Source organism: Gordionus sp. m RMFG-2023, chromosome 1 (assembly GCF_954871325.1).
Source record: "Gordionus sp. m RMFG-2023 chromosome 1, tfGorSpeb1-WG-v2, whole genome shotgun sequence".
NCBI classification, from domain to species: domain Eukaryota; kingdom Metazoa; phylum Nematomorpha; class Gordioida; order Chordodea; family Parachordodidae; genus Gordionus; species Gordionus sp. m RMFG-2023.
The window spans coordinates 25,491,750-25,512,831 of NC_088775.1; the positions used below are offsets into that span (position 1 = coordinate 25,491,750).

General features: G+C 25.9%; 1 protein-coding gene across 10 annotated transcripts; it reads left to right on the top strand.

The window, feature by feature from the left end:
• The first annotated feature begins 664 nt into the window (after positions 1–664).
• On the top strand, positions 665–2,497 carry LOC135931555 (uncharacterized). Of its 10 annotated transcripts, XM_065468761.1 has the most exons (11): positions 665–1,261; positions 1,306–1,374; positions 1,418–1,495; positions 1,585–1,662; positions 1,752–1,775; positions 1,819–1,896; positions 1,941–2,009; positions 2,080–2,103; positions 2,149–2,217; positions 2,258–2,324; positions 2,371–2,497. In XM_065468761.1, the coding sequence occupies exons 2-10, from the start codon at positions 1,344–1,346 to the stop codon at positions 2,314–2,316; spliced, it is 510 nt and encodes a 169-aa protein (XP_065324833.1). In that variant the 5' UTR covers positions 665–1,261; positions 1,306–1,343; the 3' UTR covers positions 2,317–2,324; positions 2,371–2,497. The 10 variants fall into 10 exon arrangements, with proteins under 10 accessions (XP_065324833.1, XP_065324835.1, XP_065324838.1 ...); XM_065468763.1 differs by having other exon boundaries at positions 665–1,374; positions 1,469–1,495; XM_065468766.1 differs by having other exon boundaries at positions 665–1,358; positions 1,401–1,495; positions 1,535–1,662.
• The last annotated feature ends 18,585 nt before the right edge of the window (positions 2,498–21,082 follow it).

Sequence of the window (21,082 nt, forward strand, 5' to 3'; positions counted from 1 at the left end):
TTTTTATAGATGCAACATATAAAATGAACAATTATTGTATGCCAGTATTTTTACTAATTATAATTGATGGTGAAGGGTTTAGCCATATATGTGGCATGTGGCTTATAAATTCGGAATGTTATAATACTGTTTATAACATGGCTCTTATGTTTAAGAAATATAATCCCCACCACTCACAAATAAGAACTATTGTGAGTGACAAAGATTTTGCTGACCGCCATGCATATAGTGATGCTTTCCCACAAGCATCCTTAGAAATATGCATATTTCATGTATTACAAACATTTCGGCGAGAAATTACTGTGAATAAAAGGAATATAAATAATGAACAAGTACTTTCAGTAAATAGACACCTGAAAAAAATGGTGTATGCAAGCTCAACTGATAATTATAACCAATTTTATAACCAGCTTAAAGATTTTAATTTATATGAGGTACAAAAATATTTCGATAATCATTGGCATCATATTAGGCATCAATGGTCTCTTGCATGGCGTAAACATACAACAAATTTTAAAAACTACACAACCAATAGAGTTGAAAGCCATAATAGAATATTAAAGGCTAGCAGCCATATTCTTCATTTAAAAATTTTTTTATCAATTTTTCAAACTGCTTAAAATGTCTAACTTTAGATAAAAAGCATAAAATCATAAATCTTAATATGACTTCTAATCCATCAAAATTCCATTCATCATCCCCACAATTTCAATACCACACCTTACTTACAAATTATGCCTTTAAAATTGTATTAAAAGAGCTTACTTATTCAAATTAAATTTGCTTTAAAAAGATAGATGATATTAATTTTATTATTGATAAAGAAATTTATGAGATTACATTAATCCATTGCAGCTGTGGATCTATTGAATCTATGTTTTTACCATGCCGACATATATTTGCTAGGAGGGCCAGTGAAAACATAGATCTATATGATGAAAATTTATGCCATGCAAGATGGAAAAAATCTTATTCTAAAACGATAGATAATTTTAATGAAGATGGTGGTAACGATAAGAATATTGTGATTGTTCCATATATTCCAAAGATAAAAAATTTGACATCAAGTCAAAAATACAATAATAATAAAAAAGCATTAAATGATATCCCAGGAATTGTTTGTGATAGGGCTCAGAATTATTATGAAACAATTCTCCAACAAATCAATTTATTTAAAAAGATTTTATATGATAATGAAATCCCAAAGATTAATATATATATCAATTTTACATTTATTAATCATATATTATAGGTCCAGCTAGTATATTTTGTGTTTTAATTTTTATTAAATATAAAATACATTAGCAATCAAATTATCTTCATCTCAAATTATTTCAAAAAATATGTTAGGCACTCAAGTTAAGATACCAGAGAGTAAACATTTTACTTTTCTATATTAGATATAACAAAAAAATAGCAACAAACTTATATTCCCAATATCATTTTCAAAATATACCTAAAAATTTAGGCCCTCAGTCGAAAACTATTCCAGCTAGTATATTTTGTGTTTTAATTTTTATAAAATATTTCATAGTTAGCAAATTTTGAAAATGATATTATAATATACATGTATTTTAAAAAAAGATTTTTCCCAAGCTAATCAAAATATGACTGAAACAATTAACCTACCAGCTTCCAATACAGAAAACACTCAACTATGTGGTATCATTAAAAATTAAATGTTTATTGTTTATTAAAATACATTAGCAATCAAATTATCTTCATCTCAAATTATTTCAAAAATATGTTAGGCACTCAAGTTAAGATACCAGAGAGTAAACATTTTACTTTTCTATATTTAATATAACAAAAAAATAGCAACAAACTTATATTCCCAATATCATTTTCAAAATATACCTAAAAATTTAGGCCCTCAGTCAATAACTATTCCAGCTAGTATATTTTGTGTTTTAATTTTTATTAAATATAAAATACATTAGCAATCAAATTATCCTCATCTCAAATTATTTCAAAAAATATGTTAGGCACTCAAGTTAAGATACCAGAGAGTAAACATTTTACTTTAACAAAAAAATAAATATTCCCAATATCATTTTCAAAATATACCTAAAAATTTAGGCCTGTCAAAAACTATTCCAGCTAGTATATTTTGTGTTTTAATTTTTATTATATATAAAATAAAAATAGCTTTCGAATTCTCTTCATCTCAAAATATTTCAAAAAATATCTTAGGCACTCAAATTAAGCTACCAAATAGTAAACATTTTTCCTTTATTTTATATAACAAAAATTATAGCAACCAAAACTTTAGACTACACTGGATATTCTCTTCAAAATTTTTTTAGGAAACCATAAATAAAACAGTTATTATATATTTAGAATGTTTATATTAAATTTAAAAATATATAGGAACCAAATACAATCTAATAGAGCTTTCAGAAAACAATACAATCAAGATTTCAAAAACCTAATAAAAAGCAATTTATATTGTATTCTATTATAAATTTTATTTCTGTATATATATTCACAATTATACTATATTAATGTATTTTATAATACATAATTTTAATTATATATATATAGAATTATAATATATTATTGTATTCTTACAAATTTTATTTATATATATTTCTAAAATATAGAATAAAAAATATAAAATAGATTCTTGTGTTATAAATAACAAACATTCAATATTTTTGACAAAAAAAACAATTCTTTATGTTAAATTATATTGTTTAAGATATATTCATAGGAGGATTCATTTTGCAATGCCTGATAACCATTAAAAATAATATAAAAATTACACAATATAATAAATATTAAAATAAAGTAAATTTTTAGGTTTGAATGATTTAAATAAAGTATTAAACAGGTTGTGAAAATCCTATAAATAGAAATAATAGGGGTAACATAATTAGCAAAGTTATAAAATTAAGAATTATTTGAAACAATTTATTGAAGAGATCAAAATTTGAATCCTTTCCTGGATTTTAATTGAATGGCATAAGAATAAGCTGTAGCCATTGATGTTCATGTTATTCACAAGTCCCTTGCAATTTATTTTAGTATCTTTCAGCCAATTTATTTTTATGTTATGTAAAAAAATAATAGCATATTTGGGATTTGATTAAGACATCTGTCATAAGCTAACAAAAATATTTTACTTTTATATATAAAATATCAAACTGAATAAATATTATTTAGTAAATTTTGATATTACATTCACCTTACATGATTAAAATAAAAAATTGTATTTATAAATCTTAGAACATTAAGCTTAGGCCATGCATCTATATAAATATGAAAAGCGTAACAAGTTTGGTGTACCAGGATATATACGTTGTTTTACTTTATTAACATTAATTTTTTTAAATTTATTAAACAAATATTATGACAAAATTGCATGAAGGTTTTATATAATGAAATATTACATTTTTAATAGTATCAAAAGATTATAATAAAAACCTAATTCATGATTAAATAGACATTCAATTAATCCCATTAATTGGCACTATTGTTTGGGAATATTGTTAAATTCCTCAACATCTATAAAAAAACAATTATTAGATTAATAACTTTTCATGAATATTTCTAAGATATGCATGTGCTAATATATTTGAAAAATTTATATCTGGGTTATAAATTGTGGTCCATACTATTGGAATATGTTTTAAATATTATAATTTGAAAAGGTATTCTTCTCATAACTCATAAACTGTTTTAATGTAGAAAAATCTTTTAGTTCTAAATTATATCTTAATTCCTATTAAATAAATAATAAAAGCATCAATTTTAAAATTACCATTTTTTCCATTAGATAAAAAAAATACGTAAAAAAAATTTAAAATAATAAAAGCATCAATATTTTTCCATTAGATAAAAAAATACGTAAAAGAAAATTTATTAAAAAAAAAACAACTTTTTTTTAATATTTATTTGTTAATGAAAAAAAAACAAGCGTGTTGAATAAAAAAATAAAATAACTTTATATGACACCATTTATTGCTGTTAAATAAAGGCGTTCGTTTTGTAAACATGTTTTATTAAAATTTCAGTTAAGATGTACCATAGAAAAGTGACAATTGTCATAATCGTTATTTTTGAAATTATTTGAGTTTTTTTAAAGTAAATAGGTAAAAATATATATTGTAAACAAGATAAATTAAAATTTCAGTGAAGATGTACCATAGAAAAGACAATTGTCATAATCGTTATTTTTGAACTTTTTTGAATTTTTTTAAAGTAAATAGGTAAAAATATATATTGTAAACAAGTTAAATTAAAATTTCAGTGAAGATGTACTATGGAAAAGTGACAATTGTCATATAGTTATAAACAAAATTCCTTAATTCGCTTTTAATTATTATAATCAAAATTAATGATGAGTTTTTTTCCTGCAAATCGTTCCTTGATTTTATAAAAACTCTAGATATAAAAATTTCGGTGAGATTTATTATAATTGTATTAATGACTAAAATAATAAAAAATTCCACTATTATAATTAAACTTTACTCTTCACAGCAATCAGAAAGGTTTTTAACATAATGAATAATAGCTCGCATATGTATAATTAATTTTAAATTAATTTACTTTTTCAAAATATGTTTACTAAATATAGGTTATTTTGTATATCAACTAACTATAATATAATTGACATATTTATTAAAAATCTATAAATAAATATATTTTAGATATTTGTTCACTTTAATGAACTATCTAAAATTACAAGTTTATTGGAATATTTTAAACAATAACTAAGATTATATGCAAAACACTACAAGTGTATCTAAGATTTTTGCTAGAGGTTGAAAACCTTTTGGTAATTTTTTTACATAAATTAATAGAATAATGTTAGACTCCCTCTTTGAAGGCCTTTGGCCTGTTTATATTTTAAATTTTATTAGGTTTATACTCCTTTTTTAAAAATTTCTCACAAATATTTTAAGGTCGTTATTTTTAATATTTTCTTATTATTTTGATGATATCATATACACATTTTTAGTTTTTTCATAAGTGTAAATAGTTTATAATTTTTAAATAATATTTACCAAATGGGTGGGGATTTTTACTCCCCCCCCCCCAGTTTATACGCTAAAATATTTTATGTTAAAATACATTTTTACGCCATATTCTTACCAAAAATCTGGTAGCAAGCCTTTTCTGTATGATTTTGCAAGATTTTATTTTTTGACAATATAAAAAACACATTTTTTATTTTCAATATAATTCAACATAAATATAAAATAATCATTTTTTATTTTCAAAATATAAATATAATAATCATTTATTTTTGCATATATTATTTATAGAATGACACTGAGAATTACAAGACACATTAACCGCCTTTCATTTACATATATTTGTCATACAATTTTGTTTACAATGGCAGATTGTATTCATTATTTCTGACCCTGATTCTGAGTTTATTTCATCGATGGGACCTAAAACATAAAAATATCATAAAAACATATTTACAAAATGAATAATGTAATAATCGTCTGAATATTTATTTTTTATAAGTAGGTTATAAATTATTAATTTAAAAAGGATGATAACTTAATTGACGGAAGTTGATTTTCAACGCTGGACCAATTGAAAAACCTAAAGAAAAATATTCATGAAATTTTATATATTTTTTTAAATACCGTTATTATCTAATTCATTTAAATATATTAGATGTTTTAGCGCGCTTTCTATGAATTAAGAATTAATTTTTTGCAATATTGAACATAAATACTTGATAAATTGGGAAAATGACTATGAGCACCCTTTAGTTGATCTCCTATAATTAAGGGGTTTACCTCTTCATCATTCAAATTATCTATAAATTAAACAAATTATTTCACAAAATAAGGAGCCGTAAAATGAATTAGTAATTTATTTTCTAGCGTATAAGGGGGGGGGGGGTTCGAATTTAACGTTCGTTCAATTATATTTATATTTTTATTTATTTAAAAAATTTAATATTTCCGAGTAAACATATTTCGAAAAAGTAAATTAATTTAAAAAATGCCTTAATTATACATCGGCGAGCTATTATACATTATGTTAAAAACTTTCTGATTGCTGTGAGGAGTAAAGTTTAATTATAATAGTAGAATTTTTTATTATTTTAGTCATTAACACAATCATAATAAATCTCACTGAAATTTTTATATCTAGAATTATATTTTTCGCTATTTATTTTAAAAAAGTTCAAAAATAACGATTATGACAATTGTAATTTTTCTATGGTATATCTGAAATATTAATTTAACATGTTTACAAAACATATTTTTACCTATTTACTTTAAAAAAACTCAAAAAAGTTCAAAAATATCGATTATGATAATTGTCACTTTTCTATAGTACACTTTAACTGAAATATTAATTTAATATGTTTACAAAACATATTTTTACCTATTTACTTTAAAAAAACTCAAAAAAGTTCAAAAATATCGATTATGACAATTGTCACTTTTCTTACACTTTAACTGAAATATTAATTTAACATGTTTACAAAACATATTTTTACCTATTTACTTTAAAAAAACTCAAAAAAGTTCAAAAATATTGATTATGACAATTGTCACTTTTCTATAGTATACTTTAACTGAAATATTAATTTAACATGTTTACAAAACATATTTTTACCTATTTACTTTAAAAAAACTCAAAAAAGTTCAAAAATATTGATTATAACAATTGTCACTTTTCTATGGTAAATCTTCACTTTTCTATGGTAAATCTTCACTGAAATTTTAATTTAACTTGTTTACAATATATATTTTTAGCTATTTATTTTAAAAAAATTCAGAAAAGTTTAAAAATAACGATTATGACAATTGTCACTTTTCTATAGTACTTCTTCGCTGATATTTTAATTTAACTTGTTTACAATATATATTTTTACCTATTTACTTTAAAAAAATTCAAAAAAGTTCAAAAATATCGATTATGACAATTGTCACTTTTCTATGGTACATCTTCACTGAAATTTTAATTTAACTTGTTTACAATATATATATTTAGCTATTTATTTTTAAAAAAATTCAGAAAAGTTCAAAAATAACGATTATGACAATTGTCAATGGTACATCTTCACTGAAATATTAATTTAACATGTTTACAAAACATATTTTTTCCCATTTACTTTAAAAAATCTTAAAAAGTTCAAAAATATGACAATTGTCACTTTTCTATGGTACATCTTCACTGAAATATTAATTTAACATGTTTACAAAACATATTTTTACCCATTTACTTTAAAAAATCTTAAAAAAGTTCAAAAATAACGATTATGACAATTGTCACTTTTCTATGGTACATCTTCACTGAAATATTAATTTAACATGTTTACAAAACAAATTTTTACCCATTTACTTTAAGAAATCTTAAAAATGTTCAAAAATAACGATTATGACAATTGTCACTTTTCTATAGTACACTTTCACTGAAATATTAATTTAACATGTTTACAAAACATATTTTTACCCATTTACTTTAAAAAATCTATGTTCAAAAATAACGATTATGACAATTGTCACTTTTCCATAGTACACTTTCACTGAAATATTAATTTAACATGTTTACAAAACATATTTTTATCTATTTACTTTAAAAAAACTCAAAAAAGTTCAAAAATAACGATTATAACAATTGTCACTTTTCCATAGTACACTTTCACTGAAATATTAATTTAACATGTTTACAAAACATATTTTTACCTATTTACTTAAAAAAACTCAATTAGCGATCAAAAGAGAGAAAAAGATACGTAAAAAATAATCTTAAAAAATATTTAAAAAGAATATTAAAAATTAGCGATCAAAAGATATATCAGAAAAAAATACGTAAAATATAATCTAAAAATATTTAAAAATTAGCGATCAAAAGATATATCAGAAAAAAATACGTAAAAAATAATCTTAAAAAATATTTAAAAATAATTTTAAAAATAAGAGATCAAAAGATATATCAGAAAAAAATACGTAAAAAATAATCTTAAAAATATTTAAAAATAATATTAAAAATTAGCGATCAAAAGATATATCAGAAAAAAATACGTAAAAAATAATCTTAAAAAATATTTAAAAATAATATTAAAAATTAGCGATCAAAAGATATATCAGAAAAAAATACGTAAAAAATAATATTAAAAATTAGCGAACAAAAGATATATCAGAAAAAAATACGTAAAAAATAATCTTAAAAATATTTAAAAATAATATTAAAAATTAGCGATCAAAAGATATATCAGAAAAAAATACGTAAAAAATAATCTTAAAAAATATTTAAAAATAATATTAAAAATTAGCGATCAAAAGATATATCAGAAAAAAATACGTAAAAAATAATATTAAAAATTAGCGAACAAAAGATATATCAGAAAAAAATATGTAAAATATAATATTAAAAAATATTAAAAATTAGCGATCAAAAATCATTTTATAAAAATATCAGAGACCTGCAGAGGTACCATTTGCACGGCCCGGCCCGGCCCGGTTTTAAATTTTTTAGGCCAGGCCCGGATATTTTAAAAAAAAATTTTTACGGCCCGGCCCGGATTTAAAAATTTCAGGCCCGGCTCGGAATTTTTTTAAATTATAATCGACCTGGTATATACAAAAATTCACCTATGAGGTATTTACCATATTTTTCAGCGAGTGTTATCGCTTATTATTTAAAAAATGCATGTAAAAAGCTAAAAATTTGAGAATATTATATTGAATTTATAAAAATTATAAAACTGTTATTTATAAAAATGGATATTTTGAGCATATACTATATATATTGCATTTATAAAAATAAAACTAATATTCATAAAAATGGTAATAATATTTGTCATATACTATATTTTATATTACATTTAAAAAAAATAAAACTAATATTTAATTTATAAAAATGGAAAATATTTTGAGAATATAATATATTGTATTTAATTTACTATTTAATTTATAAAATAAAAATAAATCGCTATTTAAAAAAATGCATGTATAATAAATAGTATTTTGAAAATATAATCTAATTGCACAATATTAATATAATTTATTTTATAATATAAATTTTTAACAAAAGAAGATAATTGTATTATATAATATTGTAAAAAAAAATAAAATGTTAGATTAAAAACTTTCATGACTCAAGGTAAATATAATAAATGCAATAAATATTTGACAGTTTGCAAAGTAAAAAACCAGCATGATTGACGAAACCCTATACTCAAGAAAGATATTAAAAATTCACAAATTATCATGAAGAAAGAAAAGCATATCTACCTTTTCAGGTTGAAGATCTTCTTTCTTCAAGAATTCTCCCAGTAGTGGAAAAATTCCGCTCACAGCTTGCACTTAAAGCAGGAATTGCCAATTTTGCTAAAATTGGAAATTCGCTTTGATGAGCCGCCCACCACTCTAACAAATTATCCACCTTAAATATGTTATCTATTATTTATGTAATTATAATATTCATCATCGGGTATTGACATATTACCATAATTACCATCGCCCCATTTGTCATAAAACGATTTAGTTTGTTTAACAACAGACGTAATTTGACTGGTCGATGGTATTTCATTTACTTCCTGAGCCTCTTGTAATTTAATATAATCTTTTATATAGTTTTCCGTCATTTTGCGATCTGTCCCTGACTACATACGTAATTGCTTGAATTTGGGACAGAGAAAAAGAGAAATAAAATGATACTTGTGTAAAACAAATTTTTCAATTAAAAAATGCTTTATATTAAGTAAAATCAATTACAAACTTTAAGAAGTGATAATCCTTTATTTGATTGTTTTGGTAAAATATATTCTAAAAATTTAGATATGAATTATAAAAAAATATATTAATAATACTTGAATATTGGGGCTTATTTAAGATATTCCTTTATTTAATTGTTTTGTAAAAATTTAGATATGAATTATAAAAAAATATATTAATACTTTGAATAAATTTGCAGGAAATTAATGATTAGATCGATCTGTGGGTTGTTAGGTAGTGTTAACCATCACCCAATATTATATTAATCATAACTATAATATAATATAATCTTATAACCATTAACTCATAATGTAAAAATTTTTATTAAAAATATTAAGGCCCGGCCCGGGTTTAACAATCTTAAGCCCGGCCCGGATATATTTAAAAAAAATTTTTTAGGCCCGGCCCGGATATGTTTAAAAAAAATTTTTTTAGGCCCGGCCCGCCCGGGTATATTTAAAAATTTAAAATACGGCACGGCCCTGCCCGGGCCAGGCCGGGTTTAGGGCCGGGCCTGCAGGTCTCTGAAAAATATTATATTTATATTATCTAAAAAAATTATAAATTAAGTAAAATAATAATCTTAAAAAATTATTAATAATAAATAAAATATTATTAATAATATAATATTACAAAAATAATACATTGCCTAAAAAATCAGGCAATGTGTACATTGCCGAAAATAACACATTGACGCTAACATATACAATACAAGTAATTTATTATTTTATTTTATATAAACTAATAAAAATATATTTCATATTTGTTCCAGGCTTATTTTTTTTATTAAAATTTGTAAAAATATTTTATGACTATATATAGACTTAAGAAACCAGGCCGAAAGCCGGGGAAAAGCGGACCGAAGGCCCGTCCAAAAGGGAATCTGGGGGCGAAGCCCCAGTAATTTTTAATTCCCCCCCCCCCCCCCCCCCCCCCCCCCTTATGAAAATCCTGGCTACGCCTATTCTATTATTCAAGTTTATATCATGAACTAACCGTTTATGCAAAGATTGAACAGCTAGCGCACAAGATCAGAGACTTAAAACTATTTTTTTTTTGCCCAAGGAGAACCTAGGCGGAATCCTTTAGAGGGTGGAATGTTAAATATGGATTTATATATATAATTATTTTATTTATACTATGTGTTGTATAGCATAAATTGTTATTTGTTTCATTACAAACATATTTTATATTATATTAACTTAACTATGGATCAGATCCTTAGCCACCTTGGAGAAGAATGACTCAATAGTCAGCGAACTCAAATCGCAATCGTATTTGACGCGATATATCAGAGCGGCAAGAATTTTGGGCTCTTCTGGGTTGCACTTGTGGTATCCCCTTAGGTATTTTGGTATTTCCTATAGTTAAGTTAATATAATATAAAATATGTTTGTATTGTGTTAAATATTTAATATGTTAATATCGAACATGACTGAATGAAACAAATAACAAATTATGATACACAACACCTGGTATAAATTAAATAATTATATATATAAATCCATATTTAACAATTCTACATATTATTTAATTTTAGAAAGGTTAGTCCTATATAATACATTCATTTATAATTTCATTAGAACTAGATTCATGAATCATTACTTCTAAAATTGGTTATTTTTAATATTCTTAAAATTATTTTCGACAAACTTGATGGCCTTGTATGGCTAGAATCACTCCATAGTCATAACCTTGATAAACATTTATCAGGCGAACAATTGAGAGTTTTTAGGTTGCCACATCGTAGAGCCATATGCCTGTATCAAATGCAAATCAGTTGATTCAAAGGGTTAAGCATGGCCTTAATTGTATATATACCAAGGTTGGCAGCACCGTCACACAAATAAATTGAGGTTTAACAGCCAGGGTTAAGCATGGCCTTAATTGTATATACAATCAAGGTTGGCAGCACTGCCACATATAAACTGAGATTTAACAGCCACCCACATTCCAAACCATCTTGAGCCCACAAATTTATCTCATATAGATGGTTAAGATGACAACTATACCTTGGGTCCTCAGCAAATAATATGAGATTAAATTCGATCCTGGTAGGGAACGTAAAAATTTTCGGGTTTTTCTTTGATGAATGATGTGTAAAGACATATGGTAAGATGAATTTTGGAGCTTAGAGATGACACCCCGATCACGACAGGCTAGGACAGCCGGGTACTAAGGATACTTGTCCAATAAACAAATGAAACAGAGAGCATTGATATAAACGATTGGCAGATATCGGCAATTGAAAGCTACAAATATTTGGGCTCCCCTATACAAACAAGCGGCACAATAGAGAAAGAGGTAAAGAGTAAAATTAATCAAGGGTGGTTAAAGTGAAGATCTTTATCTGGAGTGCTCTTTGACAAAAGAATCCCACATAAATTGAAGGGAAAAATTTACAGTTCCATAGCACAACCAACTATTCTATATAGTTCGGAAATATAACCAACGAAAGAATCAGACGAGAGAAGTCTACAAATTATGGAGATGAGAATGCTGAGGATGATTGCTGGGGTAACAAGAAAGGATAAAGTGCGAAGTACAAGAATACTAGGAAGTTTAAAGGTAGTGCCCATTAAGACTAAGATAATGGTAAACAGACTTAGGCGGTATGGGCACATAATGAGAAGGTCTCTAAATTACATAGGAAATAAGATTGAAAGTTTGGAAGTGATGGGCATACGTAAAAGAGGAAGGCCAAAACTTCAATGGGGTCATAAAGTTAGAGCCAATGTGAAGAAGTATAAATTAGATAAAAGAGATAGTATGAATAACATAAAGTGGAGAGAGAAATTAAAGGAGCTTACCACTAGAAAAGGTGAAAGCTAAAGTATGAATTTGTGTATTAGAAATTGTCAATATTTCATAGACACTAGTTTTAAATTTCCTAGAATAATTTTTATAAAAAAAATTAAATACCCCCCCCCCCCCCTTAAAAGGCTAGGTTAGTATAAAGTTTTTATGTGGCTTTATTTTTTTCTTGACCTGTTCTTTTCAAAGATGGGCATTTCTAAGCTTATTTATGATATGGGATATGGCGTGATTTGGGCTAAAGTCTTATGAGACATTGCAAAAATGGTTTAATAAAATTTATCTAGTGTTTAGAAATTGTTAAACCAGGACCTAAATTGTTATTTATCATCACTTATTTACAAATCTATTTTAATATATATTATGTCCAATAAATGATTGTTAAAAATTCGAAGTATTTATTTATTATACTAAATATTAGAAGACTAAAAAGTCCGGACCGACTTTGCATGGCCCGCTTCGCCTCTTAAGAAATTTTGCGCCCGTTAATTCTTTTGCTAAACCCAGCCCTTATAATTCTTTTAGAAATTTGTCAGGCTCGGCTCCTAAAAATTTTATAAAAAGTCAGACAATTAAGGGTCTTATATCACTCCGCTATGGCTATCTATTTCTACAGCAACCGTTTTAAGAATCAAATGTGTTTGATATTTGTAGGATGCATTTGTATTGGGTCATATAATAAATAAATTGATAAAATTTTTTGAATATATTTTTTTATAAGATTTAATATTTTAATTAGACAGCTCTTAAAATATACAAAGAAATACGCAAATTGAAATTTATTTTCAAATAATATTAAACAAAATTGAAATATTCTGCCTAATATTTTATATAAATTGTCCGGCTAGGCCCGAAATTTTTTTATGCATGGGGTAACTATATTTATGTTGAGAAAAAGGCTAATTAAGATCCGTAGTTCTTATTGGGATAGTTAAGTGCCGATACTTACTATTATAATCTTATCTTATAACATAAGCAATAAGATAATTTAATTTTATAATCTTTATTAGTAAGTAATCATATTATTCCATCTACCAATCTCAAACTCGAATTGGACAAACATGAGCTCAGCTATGCTCTATGTATCAGGCTCAACATTCCCTTTTAATTACTATATAAATGCAGCAAATGTCATACTGATGATAACAATATGGCGCTTCATCCTTTACAATGCAATCGTAATCCCGGTCGGCAAACTCGACACTTGAAGTGCAATCAAATCAAATCTCTTGCACTCAGGTCAGCTGGTTTTCCTACCTCACTGGAGCCTTCTGGCCTATTTTCCGATAGTAGGCGTCCTGATGGGATCACACGTATCCCGTCCGTGGTCTCAAGGAAAGTTTCTAATATGGGATTTCTCTTGTCTGGACACTAACTCCCCTCCAATTTTAACAAGAACGCTCTAAACAGAGCTCAAAATTTTAAGATCGGCAAATACAGAGCTGATTCTTCAAATTACATATTCATACCCTTCATTTGCTCCAGCTTAACTACATATGGTGATTTGGCTAAAATCTTTTTTAACGTTGGCCGCCTAATCAGAAAATATTCTGGGGAGCTAAGCGAAGATTTTACTTAAGGCAGAGGATCGCAATAGCCATTCGTTTTATTAATTCGATCTCTCCTGATGATTAGGTGAAGGATGTTTTGAATAATTTTGCTGCTTTCGCTTTTATTTATTTTGTATTTTACATTATTTTATGATCTATGCCTCAATATTGTCCTTTAGATATTATGATTTTTTTTTTCGTAATCGTTTACTAATTATACTAATTATATATTTTTTATTTTATAAATTATACAATTATAAATTAATTGCAAGATTTAAATAAAGATTTATGATATATATGATACAATAAAGATATTCAATTTACAAATATAATATATAAATTAAAAATTTAATTGCAGGTGTAGAATTGAAAGTTTGTAGAATATGATAGGTTGAATAATGAAGGGTACGAAGATTGAAACAAAATGTTAATAACCTAAAATAGACAAAATTATATATTAAAATTAAATACCCTTTAATGATCTATATTCATCCAATAATAATTATATTCCGTTATGAAAAAGGTATAAACAAAATAAAAATTATAGGAAAAATATAAAAAATTAAAAGTGAAAAAGTAAAAATTTAAATTATAAAAATGATAAAAAATAATAATCAAAAAAAATTCTTTTACAAAAATTAAAAAGTAAAATTTTATAAATAATATCTATATAATTTTTCTTTAAAATTAACATCTTCGAAATATCCTCATTACATAGTCTATCATATGAAATTAACTAATATCACATATAATATCATAATAATTCTTTTAATTTGAGTAAGACATTTTTTGTATAAAAATATTAATTTGAATATCACAATAGCAGGAAATATGGGATAATCTGAAATTCCATTTTTTTAATATCTTCATATTTCTTTGAGAGGTATCGTGTTTTCCCCATTACCACTTGAAGATATAGGGCCTTGTGTTTGTGCATATCTTTATGACCACCTTTAAAAATTTCCAAAACGTCAGGTGAGAACATTGGCACTGAGATTCAATTCCATAATGCCAGCCTTCAACAAAATTGTTCAGACGACATCATATATATAATTGTGTTTAGAGGAGCTGCAAAATTATTAGTTGCTCTATGGTTTATAACAAAAGATATAATTTTAGAATTTCTAAATCTTCGGATATAGGTCTTCTCAATTAAGCTCAAAGGAGCCATTCATTTCTCCAAATATTTCTGCCATTCCTCTAGAACATATGCAAAGGCCTATAAAGACCTGCTATATAATCAGAAATCATTAGCCGCATAGACATTTTTTAACCCCAAATTATTTATTTTTATATCACGCTCAAAGAGAGAAAGAAAGAATTTTAGATGAAAATAGCATTTATTGGTGCCTGTTCAAAATCCACCAATATCTTCCTCGGAAGTGCAACAGCTGATAATTTTTATTCCTTCGCGCCTCCCTCGATGAAAATTTTTTTTAAGAGATATTTATTATAGAACAATAACACATTTTCATCAAAAACACTTATTTCGAGTATTTCTATCAAAAGATATTCAATGATTCCAATTGTCATCAATGGGAAAAATGCAAGTTCATTTAAAAAATATTTTATTTCATATGAAATGACAAATAACAATTTCGTTTATTATTTAAGCATAAATAAGTATTATATTTTTGGCAAATAATTCTTTCTGCGCAATACTTGCCCCTTTACTTAATGGACAGGCATTGGGAAATGACCTACTTGGATATATTTTATATTTGATATAGGTGCGATATTGATGGCTTTTCATCTTTTCACACCTACGTTGGAAGGTCTTCCGGTATTCATAGTATTATCCTTTCCAGTTTGCATCAACCCTTTTGTTATCCGCGATTTAAATACCAGCCATCTCATAAATTTTATATTATTTAATGCTTACTATGGCATCTAAAGGCATTTATTTCGTAGAATCCAATAAATGGAAAACCATTCTTATATAATATCGTTTCTATTTAATATCTGTCCGACTAAACCAGTATATCGTAAAGATCCACTCCACCCATTCCATCATTATAGTTTTAAATATTGCGAGCATTTCTACATTTATAAAGACTTTATCCTAAACAGACCATCGCTTAACATTGATTGTCGGTAAAACACCTATAACTTTAGATATAGTAGTAACGGGTTTGTTGTTCTGCCGCTTGTAGATAATAATACCACTTTTCACTTTTGTAATATATTATGTAATCTATAGCTTTTCTTCCTTCTTTCTTTAAGCCTTAACATGTTTAAATTCGCATGCGAATAAGTAGTGTTGTTAAAAAGCCCGATTTGGGTCGATTTTTCAAAACGGCCCGATTAAGAATTTAGCTAAAATAACATTATGAAAGCATCGAGATTGGGCAAATAGATGTCCAAGCATTTCTTCCAGCTAGCAAAATCTTTAGGCTTACATGATGTTATTTTGGTTATAATCTTAACGGGCCGCGAATCAACCCGAATAGGGCTTTTTAACAATACTGCTTATAAGCGATTTGATCTTATCGTTCAGGATACCAAATTATCTTGTTTTAAGAATCAAATATAATTGGTATGAAGATAAAAAAAATAATCCATATATAATATGTGGTATTTATTTGTACGTATTATTTCCGACAGACGAAGAACGATATCTCCACTCCACTGATACCTAAACTGCTTTTATAACATTGGTACATTTTTCCTAGTATATTTTAATATATAAACCCGGATAAGCCACATAGAGCAAACACTTTTATCCCTATTTATGGGGTTTTGATTTAATGTATTGTCATAATTTAGAGCATCCCTTGAAGGGAATTATGAATTCGTCTATAGCTAGCTTCTCTTCAAGTTGTATTATTTTGAATTTTTTTTTAGTGGCATATGAAAGGTTGAATTTTGAATAATTTGTTGTATCGTTTATCTTCCCTATATACCATTTATCTTCCCTATATACCATTTATTTCTTATTATTTATATGGAAAAATTTCCGGATCAAAAGGATGGAATAGATGTCGTCTATAGCTAGCTTCTCTTCAAGTTGTATTATTTTGAATTTTTTTTTAGTGGCATATGAAAGGTTGAATTTTGAATAATTTGTTGTATCGTTTATCTTCCCTATATACCATTTATCTTCCCTATATACCATTTATTTCTTATTATTTATATGGAAAAATTTCCGGATCAAAAGGATGGAATAGATGTTAGACCATATAGAAGGCATCTTAACTAGGCTAATATATATATAAGTGTATCCCAATAAATTTTTCGCTATCTGTAGTATCTTCGATTATATCCTCCATTTCAAGAGTTAATTTGTAATATAAGATGATATCAAATCATCTGCCAGCAAAGGATAGTAATTATCGTCTTCGTCTGAGCTTTCTATATCCGCCTCAGGTATATCACCCTCGGGGATAAAAATGCATATTAATATAAAAAGCATCTCATATTACACGTTATTTATATAAAATATTTAATTATAACCTCTCCCTTATCCAAAATAACTCAAACATTAGATAATCATTATCAAAATATAATCTAATTACCCCCCTCCCTTTCCGTTTCCATAACCCTAAATCTAAATAACCTAAATATTTTACCTAAAATTTCCAATCATTGATAACAAATATTTTAGTGCATAAGAAATGACCATTGATGCCAAGTGGCATCAATTTCCAGCTTCTAAAATGTGATAATTTTTAATATATATATTAATAAATTATTACTTATATTTATAGCAAGTTTTGATAACCAAAAATATAAATTAAAATTTTGGCTCGAAAATGGTATGAAAAAACGAGTTAATGATAAAATACGAAACAGAAAATATTATTTCATAAGTTATCAGTGGCCATTTTTAATGCATTTAAAATACTATTAAGAAATTATGATTCCAAAAGTTATCCATGGACTCGAAAGGGTTAACTCTTGATATTTGAATTATATCGAATAAAATCAATAATGTGTTCATGTTTATCATCCTTGTATATGACCCCTACGGTAAGTCATGTCAGCGCATCTCATCAATAAGGGGCGCCGAAACTTAGAAATTTATCTTTTGACACCCTAATTATCACTGAAACATTTTCCCTTTCCCACAAAACTGAGTTCAAATTGCATTTATATATTCACATTTAATTATTAATCATATTTATTTAAATTTTCATCATATTGTTTTTTTATATTTTTATTTTAAATAATTATATTTTATATATATATTATTTTTTTTAATTAGAAAAAAATGGAAATTTCTTTTTGAAAAAAAAGATAAATAAGTAAATAAAATAGCGTGATAAAGTGTCGCTAGATGACTGAAAAAATTTTTTTTAATTATTTTTTTTAGAGGTGGTCAATCAAATAAATGCATATATAAATGTATAAGTAATAATAAATATACACATTTTCGTCAAATTGGAAGATAAATTAAATCAATATTAAATTATGGGGGGAAGGGGGGGGGGGTAGAAGAGTTAACCCCTATAGTTGTTTAATACCGACTCCTCTATTGTTTCTTCATTAAAATTAATTCAAGTTTTTGTGTTTTTCTGTATTTAATTTAAGACAAATTTGCTATAAATATTTCAAAAATCTTAAAACACAAAAAAAACTTATAATTTTCTAAAACCGTTAGGCAGCTGAACCATAACCTTTTAATTTTTCGCCCCTGAACCTTAACGGAACCTGAAATCGGCTTTAAATAATAAATTTTGAATAATTTTATTAATTTTTTTTTGTGCTTTGCATATATATCTGTTGATAAGACATTGGTGTAGGTGCCTAGCTTTAAAATCAGGCATTTAACCACATCTTTGAGAGTTGCAAGGTAGAGATATATATATTATACATATTTTATAGTATAATATTTTTTTTGTCGATGAACTTATTTTTTTTAAAAACTATACTGAAAAAGCAAGTTCATCATAAGCCTTGCAAAAAACTCGAAGATTTGCTTAGGCTTTGCTGACATCTACAAAAATAGTCCTGATACATGGTTATTATATATACTTAGTGTGAAAAATATAAACATAATCTTAGTCCATAGCTATTTATGAATTTATAGCCCTAGGATGTCAATGTGATTTCACGAATACTTCACATCTAATTAGAGGTCGCGGGCCTAATTTTTTATTCACGGCCCGCCCGCTCATGGCAATAAAAAAATTCACGCCCATTCACGCTTACCACTAAAAAAATTTGACCCGACCCGCCCGCTCACGACAAGCAATATTTTGATTCACGCCCGTCACGCCCGAAAATTCACGGTGTTTTTAAATTTTTCAAAACTATTGCTATAATTTATCACTTTTTTGAATTCATTTTATTTATTTTTCTAATTTCATAATCTATATTAATAACAAAAATAAATACAATCTATAAATCGAAATTTATTTAGAAAAAGAATAAAGTCCATCTTTTTTTATTTCAATTGTGTACGCCTTTCCTCTAATAAGAGATTGGCTACAGAAAATAACCTTTTACTAGAAGCTGAACTTGCAGCTACAAAATTTTACTCGATAATTTTCTCAAAAAAGGAAATGAATATTCCTGCTTCCAGAACATCAAAATATTGTCTTGTTATTTATCTTATATAAATCTTTTAAGTTCATCCTCACAGCTTTCATCGGTGATGTTGATGCTTCATCAGAATCATCTAGAAATTATCTAAATTTTTTATTTAGAATAAACGGTCTTTTATGAGTGTGGGATGAATTAGGAAAGTGATAGTTGGTATTGACCATTTAGAATATACGGTTTTTTATGAGTTTAGGATAAGTTAGGAAAGTTATAAATGATAGTTGGCATTGACTTATGCATATCAACTAATTCATTTTTAAGATTATTTTATATATATAATTTTCTTCCTTTATTAAAAACTTAAGTCTTATGAAATTCGGATCTAGAATTAAGCCTACCTTATGTTGTGGCTGCATAATAATCTTTTAAAAGAAATCTTGTTCTGTATTTTAAGGTTTTGATTATTATTGTATCACGTTCAGAAGGTTAACAAAATTTTATTAATTTTTATTTCCATAGTCAAACTTCATTTATTGTGGGACGAGAATCTGCTCTCAGATTATCCGAGCATTCTTTAAATATTGATAAAAATTTATCTAACTCGCATGATGCTGATATCAATTGTGGCTAATCTATTTAATTCTTGCTTGCTAAACAAGTACAACTATATTTCAGAATATGATTTTAAGAAACTCTGTATCATGATATACAGAATTCCATCTAGTTATTCTCGCTATTACATCTTGTTTAAGGGTGTGGTTTAGTTTGCTATTAGCTGTAGATTGTTTGAAATATTGTACTATTTTTTTTACACCATTTATATTTATGGCTATTTCAGTTAAACAATTGTCAAAAATATAATGCATAATATTATTTAGTATATGGCATATACATGCAAGCATTTCGTCATCTTTGAATGCACTTATAAGATTTGCTCCGTTATCACTCACAACACATTTATTCAAGTATTTTCTACTTCTGTATATTCTCCTAAAATTGAATTGATTACACTTTTATTTTGACGTTTTTTTCATCCATTGCCCTTGTGGTCAAAACAAATGTTTTTAATTTAAAATCTTTAATGATAATATGCCCTATAATGGTTAAAAAACTTAGATATTTATAGTCATCCATCCAAATATCAGTGATTATGGACAAGTAATTATTATTGATCATGCTTTTAATTTTAAATTTTATTTCATGGTATATTTTTGAACCTATAGTATTCATGAGAGTTTTCCGGTTCACAACTTTTATATTTTGTTATCCGTATGTAACACCAACATTTATCTCTTGGCCTAGCTTGTAAAATCCTTCACTTGATGCATTTAAAGATTGAAGATCTTTATAAATAAAATATAACTGACTTTTCTGTAAAAAGTTTAAATTTAGCATAAAGTCTCGCGACAAAAACACCTAAACATAAAAAGAAAATAGAACTAACTAAATGATACCGGATGTTGTTTATAAAATGCGGAAGATTTTTAATTTTCATAAATTATTCTTTTTAAAAAAAGAACTAAATTAAATAAG